Genomic DNA, 14,614 nt, shown 5'->3' with positions numbered 1-14,614 from the left:
AGAGAGCAGCAGCTGGAAATCGGGACCAGCTTCCCCACCGGAGAGCAGAAGGGGGGAGGAGTCCCAAGCATCGGCAGCAGGCAGCTTTCCGTCAGCGGAAGGACATGAGTCAGGGTTAGCCACGCCTGCATCAGAGAGCGAGGAAACGGTCAAAAGGAAGGTCAGAGGCAGCGCGCGCGCGCCAAGTTCAAATGTGCAAGAGGGTGGCGCAATGAGCAGCCCGGATAGGGAGCCAGGTCCCAAAGCCCGCCGAAGAGAGGGGAAAGAGTCCGAGGGGTCCGCCTCCGAGGCGTCCAGGAAGGAAGGCACCCCGGGGGGTAGTAGGACCCAGAGGCGGAAGGAGAAACGAAGAAGGTGGAGTAAGGCTAGAGTCTTAAACTGGTGTACAGGGGGCGGAGACTCAGACGAGGCTTCGCTGGTCTAGGGTCTAGACGTAGAGACGCACGCTAGGGCTTGAAAATGGAAACTAAACTTCAATAAAGACTTTTGTACAGTTCTACTGGCTAGCGTTGGTTCTCTGTGAGCTGGGACCGGGAGGCAGTCTCTGACAATAATCCTCTGGATAACCCTAACCCCTTCGCTCTCCATCTCCTCCTTCTCCTGTGGCTCAGTCCCTGAGCCCCTGACATCTGGATTTGTTTAATAACATAAATCAGAACAGCATATTGAATTGTATGAAGTTTCCTGGTTTTCCTGGGTAGTATTACACCCAGGTGTAACAATACATGAATTCCAGATTGTATGTCACATCTTATAGATAGATTTGTAGATAAGATGGATGGATTTTCTTCTGTACCCATTTCTGAGTGTTGAGTTTTCAAAAAACTGTGGGTGCCCCTCCCGTGTTTTCCGGCGCATCAAGGCCCCCTGGAGTCTCCCACGAGAGGTGCCCTTTTGCCCTGCTGTTCCTGAGGACCCTCAGTCAGGAGAGGCAGTCCTGGGAAGGTGGCTTCACCCACCGGGTGCCAGGCTGACCTCACAATGTGTTGCTGTAGCAACAAGATAAACGGAACTGCAGGAGGAGGAGGTGGTGGTGTCACTTGGTCCAAGCTGGATTGCCTGGGAGAGTAGCTGGTGTGTTGGGGACAACCGCTGCTGGCCTGGCTCTCTGAGCACCATCCTTTCAGAGGGGTAGAAAGGGGTCCATAGGGCAGGCCTCCTTTCAGTGCCTCTGGAGCCAAACCAGCAACTCCCTGCAATAGAGGCATCTTCTGTGCCAAACCAAGAGAAGTGTTGACCCTTTGCTTTCCTCCGTTGCCTGTCTTGAAGGCAGCTGTGTGGAGCTGGCTGATCTTGACTGACCCCGGCCTGGCCAGGGGTCTGTGGCCCTGAGAGCGCGGCCAGGGCGAGGGGGCTAGGATGCAGTCACTGGAGGCTGGTCCCGAGGACTGGCAAGCCAGCGAGCTGGCCAACCTCTGCCCACCCCCTCTAAGCCGGGGCAGCGGGACAGTGGTGGAGTCCCCATTGCTGGACCCTCTGCTGCTCAGCCAGGAGGTGCGAGAGCAGCTGACAGCTCACCTCCAACGGAAGCGGCTGCAGCTGCTGTGGGGTTTGCCTGGCCTGGTGCACAGCTCGCTGGAGAGGTCTGTGCCGGCCCTGCCGGGCTTCCTGGCATGCACAGCCCCGCAGGCTGCCACCGACCACCAGAGGCCCCTTTTCAAGGTGGAGAGGCGGCAGTGCCTGGAGCACCACCTGAGGGAGAGAGCGGTGCATCGCAAGTGGGGCCTCCCCAAGAGGGTCTGCAAAGCCCTCTGCTGGCCGCTGCCCCCTCCCGGGACACCTCTGGCCCAGGCAGCCCCACAGCAAGAGAGGCCCTCTTCGAAAGGGAGCAGCTCTCCAAAGCAACACAGTGTTTCGGCAGCACTGGCTTGTTCTGCCACGACCATGGCAGCCAAAGGCGGCAGAAGCTGGTGGAGCCCAGAAGCGACACAGGAGCCTTTGCCACTGGCCTCGGGACTGGCACGCCTGCCTGGGAAGCAGTGGGAAGGTCTTCCAGGGACTGAGAAACGGGAGCTGGGTGGGGATGGCCCCTGGAACAGCCTGGCCACCTTGGAGCTCCTCCAGGTCCATCTGCCCTCAGCCACAGCCCACCCGGACGGGGCTCGGAGCCTGCCTGGGGAGGCGTGTGCTAGCGTGGAGCTCCAGCGCTGCAAGAGGCAGCAGCCAAGCTGGGGCCGGGCACCCCTTGCCCAAGGATGTCCTCCTGCAGAGAAGCGTCCTCTTGCCGCAGCCGCCCAAGGGAAGATGAATCCTGAGGAAGGGGTCTGGGTCCCACTTCAGCCGGCCGGGGATTCCCCTCGGACTGCCTGGGCCATCACAGATACCCAAAGAGAGCTGCCTCCACCAACCAGCAAACGGGATCCCACCCGGCTGGATCTGGTCCTTTGGGATCTGACCCCAGCCTTGGTTTCCATCACAGGTGGGGGGGAGCAGGCCTCGGAGTGCCGCCAAGAGAGCCCCCCTCTGACTGAGCGGCCTTGTTGTGCTCACTCCCCATTCTGCTGCTGCTGCCACCATCACCACCAGGGGGCTGCGTTGAAGCCCTGTCCCACGAGCCTCCTGGGGAAAGCTATGCCTCACACCCCTGAGGGGTTGGGTGGGCAAACTAGTTCACCACGAGCAACAGACCTTTCCACAAACAGTCCCAGAGCAAATCCAGGATGTGAAAGATTTCTTACGACTGACAAAAAGCAGTACTTCGAATTCCACCTGCGCGAGAAGCTTCTGCATCAGCGGTGGGGGGTGCCCAGGAGGGTGAAGGAGTCTGTGGCCAGGTCAGCCCTCCTGCAAAGCACCATCAGGTGAGGCCCGCCCCCCCCCCCCCGGACCTGCCCCATGTGACGCTGCCAAGATGCAGGAGCTCAGCTGGCTGCAAGGAGCTTCGCTGTTCCTCGATGCTGCAAGGAGAGGTCCAGAACCCCATCCTCACCCCTGAGACACAGAAGTCCGATGAGGAGCTCAAGCTGTTGTGTGAGCAGCCTGGCTAGAAGATGGCAGTGCAAGACAGGCATGCTCATCATACTGGGCTTGGATGAGTCCTCAGCGCCACTGCTTTGGACTGGAGTGCAGATACTTTGAGCAGGAAATAAATATATTGTTTCTGATGGGAGTTTAATTGAGGATTAAATCCATAAATTAAAATCAAAACCTCCTATCCCACATGTGGGGGAGCAATATGAGAGCAAACATGCTGTGAAGCCCCTTTAGCAGAGTAAAAATACTTAGGCACTTTGGCAGCTTACTGTAATCTAGGAATTAGGCAATTATGTCTCTTTATCCCTGTTTATTTGTGGTCTGCTGACCTTTCCTCTCTCCATCCCCTTTGCTAAGAATGAACCACACGTTTTAGTAAGATAAACAAAAGGTTTACTGACATTTGAATGCAGGCAACAAATATATCAAAGTAATATGCTGGTAAAAAAACCTTTGTTACAAAATACAAAGTTAGTTTCTAAAACGGAGTCTGAGCTCTGAGCAGAGCCTAGGAATATACTAGGGTTGCCATATTTCAACAAGTAAAAAGCCGGACACAATTTTTTGTTGTGCAAAATCCCCCCCCCCCATCATTTCCGACATGGGTTGTCATACGTCCAGGTTTTCCTGCACATTTTTGGAAATTCTGCCTGGACACTATTTCCGATGGACAAATCCCAGATATGTCTGGGGAACCCAGCTGTATGGCAGCCCTACTATACGTCTGCTCACATCACTTTTTTTTTTTTTTTTTTATAAATTTTTTTTATTGGTTTTACAGTATTTTTTAAAACAAAACAAACATATAAAAAGACATACAAACGTGTATAATTTCATAACCTTTTTTTCCTAAACCTTATTTCACAGACTCCCCCATACCTCCCCTTTCTGCATCCCAATGTCCAAAGTTTTTTAGCAACTTCTAAATATTTCTGTCAAGTCTCTGTCCTTTTAATCTTTCCTTCAGTCTAATCTTATATCACTGTCACCCTTTCTTTCTCATAACCTCAACATTCTAGCATTCATCAAGTTTATAATAGTCCTTAAGATAAATTTTAAATTTCTTCCACTCTTCTTCCGCTGTCTCCTTCCCCTGATCGCGGATTCTGCCGGTCATCTCAGCCAGTGTCATATAGTCCATCACTTTCATTTGCCACTCTTCCAGGGTGGGTAGATCTTGTGTCTTCCAGTACTTTGCGATGAGTATTCTTGCTGCTGTCGTAGCATACATAAAGAAAATTCTATCTTTCTTTAACACCAATTGGCCGACAATGCCCAAAAGAAAGGCCTCTGATTTTTTAGGAAAAGTACATTTAAGTACCTTTTTCATTTCATTATATATCATATCCCAGAAAGCCTTAATCTTCGGGCACGTCCACCAAAGGTGGTAGAAGGTACCTTCAGTTTCTTTACATTTCCAACACTTATTGTCAGGCAAATGATAAATTTTTGCTAGCTTGACTGGGGTCATATACCACCTATAGATCATTTTCATAATATTTTCCTTTAAAGCATTACAGGCCGTAAATTTTATACCTGTATTCCACAACCATTCCCAGTCAGCAAACATTATGTTATGACCGATGTCCTGTGCCCACTTAATCATAGCCGATTTAACTGTTTCATCTTGCGTATTCCATTTCAGCAGCAAATTGTACATTCTTGACAAGTTCTTAGTATTGGGTTCTAACAATTCAGTTTCTAATTTTGATTTCTCCACCTGGAAGCCAACTTTCCTATCTTGTTTATAAACCTCCATTATTTGATAATAATGGAGCCAATCACGTACTTTAAGTTTCATTTTCTCATGACTCTGTAATTTCAATTTGTCTCCATCTTGTTCCAAAATTTCCCAATACTTTGGCCATTTGGCCTCCATATTGGGCTTTTTGAGTGCCTTGGCCTCCAAGGGTGACAACCATCTAGGGGTTTTATTTTCTAACAAATCTTTATATCTTAACCAAACATTGTACAGTGCTTTTCTGACAATATGATTCTTAAAGGCCCTATGCAGCTTAATTTTGTCATACCATAGATATGCATGCCAACCAAATGCATTATTGAAACCCTCCAAGTCCAAAATGTCTGTATTCTCGAGGAGCATCCAGTCTTTCAGCCAGCAGAACGCTGCTGCTTCATAATACAGTTTTAGGTCCGGCAGGGCAAATCCCCCTCTTTCTTTAGCATCTGTCAGGATTTTAAATTTAATTCTGGGCTTTTTGCCCTGCCAGACAAATTTCGATATGTCTTTCTGCCACCTCTTAAAACAATCCATCTTGTCGAGGATTTGCAAAGTTTGAAATAAAAATAACATTTTAGGCAATACATTCATCTTGATAACTGCAATTCGGCCTAACATTGATAATTTCAAATTTGACCATATTTCTAAGTCTTTTTTAATTTCTGACCAGCATTTTTCATAATTGTCCTTATACAAGTTCAAATTTTTGGATGTCAAGTGAACCCCTAGGTATTTCACCTTCTTAACCACTGTCAAACCTGTCTCTTCTTGAAATTCCTCCTTCTCCTTAACTGTTAAATTTTTTTCTATGACTTTAGTTTTTTGTTTGTTCAGTTTGAATCCAGCTACCTGGCCAAATTGTTGAATTATCTCCAACACCCTTTTCGCACTAGAGTTTGGCTCCTGTAAGGTCAATACTAAGTCATCTGCAAAAGCTCTTAACTTGTACTGTTTATCTCCGACCTGTACACCTTCAACCTGCTGGTCATTTCTAATCATATTTAGCAACACCTCCAGAACCGAAATAAAGAGCAATGGGGAAATTGGGCACCCCTGTCGTGTTCCTTTTTCTATCTTAAGTTCATCAGTTATCACATTATTTACAATCAGCTTCGCTTTTTGTTCAGAGTATATCGCACCCATACCATTCTCAAATCCTTGGCCTACCCCCATCCCATGAAGATTCTTTTTCATAAAGCTCCAAGAAATATTGTCAAATGCTTTCTCCGCGTCCACAAAAATCAACACTGCTTTGGTGTTTATATTCACCTCTAGCAATTCCAAAATGTCTATTATATTTCTTACATTGTCTGATAAATGCCTTTTTGGGAGAAAGCCTGCTTGGTCCTTATGAATCATCTCCATCAACACTCTCTTAAATCTTTTTGCCAAAATGTCTGCAAAGATTTTATAATCCACATTAAGTAGTGATATTGGGCGGTAGTTCTTGAGTTGAGTCTTTTCAGTCGTCTGCTCACATCACTGGCTTGACAGAAGAGAGGGTGAGAGAGCTCAGGCAGGAAGAAATTATATAATAAAGCGAGATGAGTGCCGCAACCCCAGAGTCGGTCACGACTTGGCCTAATGGTCAGGGGGTCCCTTTACCTTTACTTTATATCCTTTGTTAGACATTCCTGTCAAAGCGTTAAGGAAGTGACCGCATCTTCTTCTTTGGTGATCACTCGTAGCCGAGTAAGATTGTCTTCCATAAACACAGTTTTAACAATGAGTCCGTAAGTGACTTTGGAGGCCAATTCTGGATCCACATGTCCTTCCACAGTGGGGACATTGGTTTCCAGGCAGGAGTTGATCATGGTGTGAATTTGCCAAGCGTGCCTTCCTCTTAGCATGTTTCTCCCTTGGATCCTGAGTTTGAGTGTCTTCAAAGCCCATGACACCTTTGGTGATGACTGGAGCGCTCGCAGGCCAGTGTTTCCCAGTTGTTAGTGTTTATGCTACATTCTTTAAACCTCTTTTGTTGACCACCAGCATTATGCTTTCCATTTTTAAGTCTCATACAGCCCTTCATGTGCCTGTCTGGCCATCATACCTTTGTCATTTAGACAGGAAACCACAGGGGGTTAATGAGTCCGAGTCACAGCTTGTCACTTAAAACACAGCCCATCCTGCACCTTCCCCAGTCACAAGCTGTGTGTCTAGGAAATGGGGGCTGCCTTTAGTTGATGACACTTAAGGACTGATAAAGACAAAATTTTGGGGTACGGTACTTAACTGTTTCCCAGCTTCGGTCGGGTCTAGCCCTGCGGGTTCAGAATCGGTCAGGTTCAAGCAAGAGACCACAGCCAGGCAAATTGAAGCAAAACAGAAGCTAGGAAACCTGATCGTCTATTGTTGCAGCAAGGTTTCAACTCCCTAACAAAACAAAGTCCAGAACAAAGGGCAAATGGCCTCTTTTGTCACAGAAAAGGCATGGTGTCAGATAGAAATTTGAGAACCACACATGCCCCTGTCTATCCTGCATAGTTCAAGTACCCACACCCCACAAGTCAATGGAAGTATTTACATATCCCTTTGTCAGGAAGGCATCCCTTGGCATTTTTATTTAGTCCTGAGTCTCATTTCCCTCTGACCATTACTAGTCTGGTCCCTTTGTCAGGGCTGTTAACACCTGGTTTGGCAGTTAGGAGGGGTATCCTAAGTACGGTATGTGTTGTCACATCTTGAGAATTATGGAGTCCCTGTTCCACACATGCCATGAGTCAGGTCCCCTCCCCTCCATCCTGGGATCACAATTTTTATCACCTTTTTGAACTAAATAAAACCATCTATTTGACTAATTTTAGTTAATTTCTATGCTTCAGAAAATGGGGTTTCCTTGCCTTATTATGACACTGGGAACGTGCATAAGTCCGTGGTCGTGTGTGCATGTATTGCTCAGTAGCAGGGCAAGCTCCTGTGTCCTGGAACTCTGATGTGTCAAGTCCTTACGCATAGCATGCCAATGCTTCTGAGGAGTTGGTTGGGTGCCCCTCCTTGGTCCATAACAGTGGCTGAGCAGCTGCTTTGCAGCCAGAGGCCTCCTGAAATAAAAATATCTCCAGGTAGAAATCCTACTACATTGCCTAGGTAGGAGTGAAAGTAGGGAGATCCTGCACCTGGGCACTATCTGGGCCCAGCTAAGCCATGACCCTGATCCTTACCATTGCTGAACCACAACCAAAGATCTGCCCGCACCCCCAACATACGTCCTGGTTTTCTTAGCCTGAGTCGTGAGGCTCCCTTAAGTAGGGCCACTGAGATGGCTTCCCTCATCTGTCCCTGCAGAATGAGAGTTTGCCTCCCATCCTGTTTTATTCACAGTTTTTCTATCTCAACTCACCACACCTCTACAAAGCAATTTGTAAAGCAGCAACCTAATAAAATTGCAAACTGTGAAAAGCATAAGATATTAAACCACATTAAGTAATATTACAACAACAGCAGTTAAGCAAAACTGATTAAAATGGGTTCAGTGCAGTGCATTAGTTGGACTATGGAACTCCCTCCCACAGGAGGCAGCGATGGCCACCAGATGGGATGACTTCAAAAGAGGACTCGACAAACTCATGGAGAGGGCTAGAGATGGCTACTAGTCAGCCTGGAGGCTATACCCTGTGGCCACAGTCCATGCTGCTGGATTCCAGATGCTGGCAGCCACAGGAGACAGCGCTCTTCCGCTCGGATCCTGCTTGCAGGTTTTCCACAGGCATCTGGTCGGCCCCCGTGAGAACAGGAGGCTGGACTAGCTGAGCCACTGGCCCGATCCACCAGGCTCCTCGTAGGCTCGTCTTAAGGTTCTCTCCGCCAGGACCCTGGTCAGCGTCTCAGCAGTTGCGTGGCTGGAGGCAGCTCGTCTGCCCTGCGCTGCGGAGAAGGGGCGCCCGCCCTCCTGCGTCTCCGCGCGTCCCCGCTGCCGGTCGCTCTCTTCCTTCGGGGCCGCCGCGGCGCAGGAGGGCCAAATCCCGCAGCGAGTCCTGCTGCCGCCGCAAGCGCTGCACGCGATCCTCCAGCCGGTCCTTGTGCGCCTGCAGCGCCCGCGCCCTCGCCACCAGCCGCGCCAGCTCCTGCCTCAGCTCCCGGTTCTGCCGCTGCGCCTCCCGCCTGTGCTCCAGCAGGCACCGCGCGGCCACCTGGTGCGCTTCTCCGGCCACGCGCGCCGCCCGCTCCCGTGCCTCGCGTTCCTGCGCCGCCTTGGCTTGCGCGAAGCGCGCCGCCGCCTCCTGCCGCCGCTGCACGTGCTCCTTGCGGGCCGCCGCCTGCGCGCGCTGCAGCTCCCGCACTCGGCCGGCCTGCTCCTGCTGCAGCGCGCGCACCCCGCGCAGCTCCTCCAGCTCGGCGCTTAGCCGCGCCAGCTCGGCCTCCTGGCGGAGCAGCTCCGCGCGCAGCACTGCCTCCTGCTCCGCGGAGCGGGCCAGGAGCTCCCGGCGCTCGTGCTGGATGTGCGCCAGCAGCTGCCGGCTCTCGTCGCCCAGCAACACGGCCGCCCCCTCCCGCCGCTGCGCCCGCTTGGCCACGTAGTCCAGGAACTCCCGGCTCTCGGCGCGCAGCCCCTGCGCCTCCCGCTCCAGGAGCTCGTGCTGCGCCCGCAGCTGCGCCCGCCGCCCGCGCAGCCGCTCCAGCTCCCAGCAGACGCGCTCCAGCTCCCCTTGCAGCGGCGAGGCGCCTTCCTGCGGCGGGCTACCCCCGGAGTCCTCGGCGTCGCTCCCGGGGGCTGCGCGTCCTGTCCCAGCTGGCTGCGCCTGCGGCAGCGTCTTCCCCCGGCGCTTGCGAGGCATCCTGAGCCCTGGAGGAGGAAGGAAAAGAAGGGCGCTGGAAGTCGTCCAAGAGCGGAGCGGCTGCCCCGCGGAGCCCGACTAACCCAGGGCCCTCCGTGCGCAGAGCCCCCCGCTGTTGAGCAGTTGAAGCGGGGAGCATTGGCCGTTCAGAGGAATCAAGAGGGGCCGGGAAGCTGCCAACGCCCCCCCTTCAAGGGCAGAGGAAAATGTTCCTCTGCTAAGTTAGGAACCGAAAGTGTGAGCGGCTCTTGGCCACGCTCCCGGTGGAATGGGGGTGGAGGAGGGCTCTCCCGGGCGCAGGAGAGTCGGAAAGGGGCAGTCCCCGGGCAAGAAGGGGTTCTACTTGCTGGCTGCGCTGGAGGGTCCTTCGTGGCGCACGAAAAAGTAGAGCCAGGAGGCGGAGGAGAGGCCCCTCGATGTGTTGTCGGTCGCTTGGCGACCGGCAGGGGCGGGGCAGGCAGGCGGGGCTCCTTCCAGCTGCCCGAGAGCCTCCCCAGACGACGGGCCCAAGAGGCTCTGGGGGACACAAAGAAAAGTGTCGGGCGGGCGGGCCCGTCCAGGAGGCACGATGCTCGGGACCGATCGGGGCTCCGGTTCGACAGGCGCCGACGGCCGGCTGCTGCGCGGCTGGCTCCGCGGGGAAGAGCGGGGCTTGTAACCCGGGAGGTCCTTTGGGCCGCTGAGCTGAGTCTCCAGCCCGCCGGCCCGCGTCTGCCTTCCCCCTCGGAGAACTCAGCGGAGAAGGGCAAAACTAGTTTGAGTTGGTTCTGCGGAGTCTCTTTGGCTCTGGCGCCCCCTACCGCTTGTCTCCCTCCTGCCATACCAGTCCCAGGGGGCACCGACCGCCCACATTGACCCTAACTTCCATGTGGCTAGCTCCTGAGTAGCCTCTGGTTGGGCAGAAGAGCTTGTCCACCTGGAAAGGCAGCCCACCTAGGAGAAAGAAAACTCTTATCCTAAACATCTGCTGCCTTGGAGAGATCTTCCAGTGGTGGAGTTTCCTTCCTTGGAGGTTTTTAAACAGGTCGGTTGGCCACCTGTCATGAATGCTTTAGCTGAGATTCCTGCATTGCAGGGGGTTGGGCTAGATGACCCTTGGGTCCCTTCCAACTCTGTGATTCTATGAGAGAAGAAAAGGCTCAGGAGTAAACACTACACAAATACCGAGTGGAGTCCCCAACATGGTTGGATGGCACCTGGAACAACACCTTCATCAGTGAGGCTGAGAGGGGGGCTGTCATCTGGGCGGCAGAAGACAACATATGCACTGCCCAGGCTTGGGGGGGGCACTTTGGTAGTGCTAACCCAGTGGTTTGACTTGTCCATACAGGGGATTGCATTTGCATACTTGAAAATGCTTGGCTTATTGAATTCCTGCCTGCCCATCCCCAGTGCCAAACCTAAACCATGCAAAGACTCAAGGTTCACGAGTTGTAACCAGATGTGTTACTGTAGGTTAAGAGGAACACAGGTGGCCCTCCAGATGTTGGCAGATGTCGCAACACCATGGGCCTCTGGAATGAATTAAGTACTTGTCAGGGGTTCAGGGAGAGAGGCACAGATGAGGGAGGAGACTGAGAGCGAGGGGGAAGGATCCCGGAACGAGGAGGAGGAGGATGACAATGACTTGAGGGTTTCCATGAGTCTTTCAAGTGAATCGGAGGATTCCCAAAAGGAGACAGCAGCAATCACGGACACTCTCAGTTCCAAGAAGAAGAAGTTCACTTGGACGGACCAGGCGGAGCGCTCTTTTCAGAAGCTTAAAAGCCTCTTCACCTCCGAGGAACAGCTGCTGCACGTGAATCCCGGCAGGCCCATGCGGGTCGAGACTGACGCATCAGACAGAGCGGTAGGGGCCGTCCTTTTGCAGGAAGATCCGCAAGGAAACTGGAGGCCCTGTGCTTTCTACTCCCGGAAGCTCAGCAAGGCGGAAAAAAACTACACCATCTGGGACAGGGAGTTGTTGGCCATTCACGCGGCTTTCAAAGCGTGGCGGCACTTCCTCATAGGAGCCAAGCACACCGTGCAGGTCCGCACGGACCACAAGAACTTAGAGTATTGGCGCACGGCGAAGCTCCAGAGCCAGAGGCACATGCGCTGGGCGGAATTCTTCGCGGATTTCGACTTCCGAATAGAGTACATCCCGGGGGACTCCAATGTCATAGCCGATGCGCTCTCAAGGAAACCGCAATATCTCGAGGAAGCGGCAACAGTAGCAGCCAAGCACATTTTCGCACCGCAGGCGTGGGCGTGCGCTTCAGTCGCCGTCGACCTGGACGCGGTGCGACGCGCGCTGCAGACGGATCAGTTTGCACAATCCAAGATGGAAGAGCTGCGCAGAGGTACAATGAGAGACGACGAGTTCCAGATACGCGACGGGCTGTTAACTCGCAAAGGTGCCCTCTACGTGCCAGGGGACGATCTCTGCGCAAAGGTTCTGCACCAGTTGCACGACGCACCCAGCGCGGGCCATTTCGGCAAGGAGAAGACAGCGGAACTGGTAGCCAGGGACTTTTGGTGGCCCCAAATGCGAGGAGAAGTCGCGGATTACGTCGCCAGATGTGACACCTGTCAGAGGTCCAAGCCAGTGCACCAGAAGCCAGCCGGACTACTGGAACCGCTGGAGATGCCACTGCAACCGTGGGAGCGGGTAGCGCTGGACTTTGTTACTGATCTGCCCAGCTCCCGAGGCAAGACGGCGGTGCTGGTGGTTGTGGACCTGTTCACCAAGATGGCGCACTTCATTCCTTGTGCGAAGGTGGCGACAGCGGAACAGACCGCCAAACTCTTCATCGACCACGTGTTCAGAGTGCATGGGCTGCCACGGTCTATCCTGTCCGACAGGGGGCGCCAGTTTGTTTCCAGTTTCTGGCAGAAGCTCCTAGGTATCCTGCACGTCAAGATCAACCTATCGTCGGCGAGACATCCACAGACCAACGGCCAAGCAGAGAGGGTCAACGCTATCATGCAGCAGTACTTGAGATGTTACGCCAATCAGCGACCCGCAGCTTGGGTGGATTACCTGCCGATGGCTGAGTTTGCCTACAACAACACGAAGCACGCGTCGACGGGGGTGACGCCGTTCTTCGCTAACAATGGACGACATCCCAGAACCTTCCCGGGGTTCGTAACGACGGGGGAGGGGGCGCCGCAGGGGGCCGACCATTTCGCAGCAGAACTGCAAGAGGTGCACGAGGAGCTGCGGAGACATTTGGAACTAGCTAAACAAGCCTATAAGGTGCAGGCGGACAAACACAGGAGGGCGGGAGAAGACATCCAGGTGGGGGACTGGGTATGGTTAGCGGCCCAAGTGGTGCCGGCCAAGTCGTTAGCTAAGAAGAAGCTAGGACACAGGCAGCTAGGGCCATACCAAGTTGAGGCCAGGATCAATCCCGTAGCGTTTCGACTGGCCCTCCCCGAAGGTTCCAGAATGCACCCGGTCTTTCATAGGTCGGTGCTCACCCCCTACAAGGCCCCACACAGATTTCAGGAGTCAGGGACGGCACCAGACCCATGCAGAGAGTCACCCAAGAGGGGGAGGTCACCTAGGGCCAAACCACTCAACGAGGTCACAGAGATTCTGGACTCGAGATGGGGGGAAGAGGGAGTAGAATATTTTCTCGCCAGAGAGGGTACCCCAGCCAGCGCCAATAGTTGGGTGCCGGACTACGCTTTGGACGAGCCTCTTCTCAAGGACGAGTTCCATGCCCTTTTCCCACACAGGCCCATGCCAGCCGAGTACTTTGACGACTGGCTTTTTACGCCCACACTTTCAGCCAGCACTTTCCGGGGGTTTTCTTCCGCGGAGGAGGGAACGCCAGAATTGAGCCCTCCCAGGGGATCGTGCTCGGGGGTGGAGACGGAACCCTCTTATTGGTGGGACGAGCAACCAGAGGAGGACTGGCGCAGGAGGTGGAGGGGGGGGCCTTGGCCAACAGCACCGGACGAAGTAACAATGGGAGAGGAGACCGAGAACACTTTGGGAGACGAACCCGAGTTCGAGCACACATACACTGAGCTGGAAGCAGAGGAAATCGAAGTAGACGAACTGTATCCAGCATCTACCCCCGCAGAGACGCGGCTCCCAAAACCTGCGCCCGACAGGCGGGAGGGGGGAAGGGGGGGCTTCGAGGGGGGGATGGATGTCAGGGGTTCAGGGAGAGAGGCACAGATGAGGGAGGAGACTGAGAGCGAGGGGGAAGAATCCCAGAACGAGGAGGAGGAGGATGACAATGACTTGAGGGTTTCCATGAGTCTTTCAAGTGAATCGGAGGATTCCCAAAAGGGGGCGCCCCTGGTCAGGCCAAGGGGAGTCACAGGGGGGACTCGTCAGGAGCAGGGGAGCAGCAGGGGAACCCCGAGTGGGAGTTGGAGATCGGGGCCGGCTTCCCCGCCGGAATGGAGTGAAGGGGGTGGAGTTCCCAGTGTGTCAGACGGAGCAGAGCAGGAAGCAGAGAGGGGAAGGAGATGGGGCAAGACGTCCTGCCGGAAGGGGCGGAGAGTAGTACAGAGAGTAGTGTAACTGTCAAGAGGAAGGTCAGAGGTAGCGAACGCGCGCCAAGTTCAAATGTGGAGGCGCGCGGAAATGCGGAGAGCCCGGAGGAGGAGCCTGGTCCCAAAGCACGGAGGAGGGGGGAGCAGGCGTCTGGGGACTCAGCGTCAGGGGAATCCAGGAGGGGAGGAACCCAGGGGGGCAGAAAGACCCTGCGGAAAAGGAAGGACAGGAAGAGGTGGACTAGCACAAGCCTCTTAAACTGGTGTAGAGGCGGGACTGATTCAGAGGGGACTTCAGCGGTCTAAGCGTAACAGACGTGGGGCTGCGCGCCTCAGCAGTGGAACAAACAATGTACTTCAATAAAGACTTTTGTTAATAAAGTGGACTTGGCGTTGGTCTCTTGTGAGCTGGGACCTGAGGCGGCCCTGACAGTACTTAATCCGAGGTACCACGGTATCTGAGAAGTCAGAGGCAACCACAGTCAATCACTTTCTGGTTACCTCAAGGATGAATTGCACTACAGTGGTACCTCAGGTTAAGAACTTAATTCGTTCTGTAGGGAAAGACCTGCCAAAAAAGTTGAAAAACATCTTCATGTATGCGACAACAGCGAGAGTTCTGGTAGCACAA

General features: G+C 53.6%; 2 protein-coding genes across 2 annotated transcripts; one reads left to right on the top strand and one right to left on the bottom strand.

Moving 5' to 3' along the window:
• The first annotated feature begins 518 nt into the window (after nt 1-518).
• LOC114595054 (uncharacterized) lies at nt 519-3,550 on the top strand. The gene has a single exon (XM_028725419.2). The coding sequence runs from the start codon at nt 1,360-1,362 to the stop codon at nt 2,803-2,805; it is 1,446 nt and encodes a 481-aa protein (XP_028581252.2). The 5' UTR covers nt 519-1,359; the 3' UTR covers nt 2,806-3,550.
• A 2,637-nt stretch (nt 3,551-6,187) lies between these two features.
• Nucleotides 6,188-10,738, bottom strand: CCDC121 (coiled-coil domain containing 121). Its single transcript, XM_028725423.2, is given in 2 exon segments — nt 6,188-8,651; nt 8,653-10,738. Coding segments are annotated over 2 exon segments (1,032 nt in total). The 5' UTR covers nt 9,490-10,738; the 3' UTR covers nt 6,188-8,456.
• Nucleotides 10,739-14,614: the final 3,876 nt, after the last annotated feature.

This window comes from Podarcis muralis, chromosome 3 (genome assembly GCF_964188315.1).
Source record: "Podarcis muralis chromosome 3, rPodMur119.hap1.1, whole genome shotgun sequence".
NCBI lineage: Eukaryota > Metazoa > Chordata > Lepidosauria > Squamata > Lacertidae > Podarcis > Podarcis muralis.
Note: the sequence above shows the minus strand (reverse complement) of the source record. Positions and strands in the feature narration are given on the sequence as shown.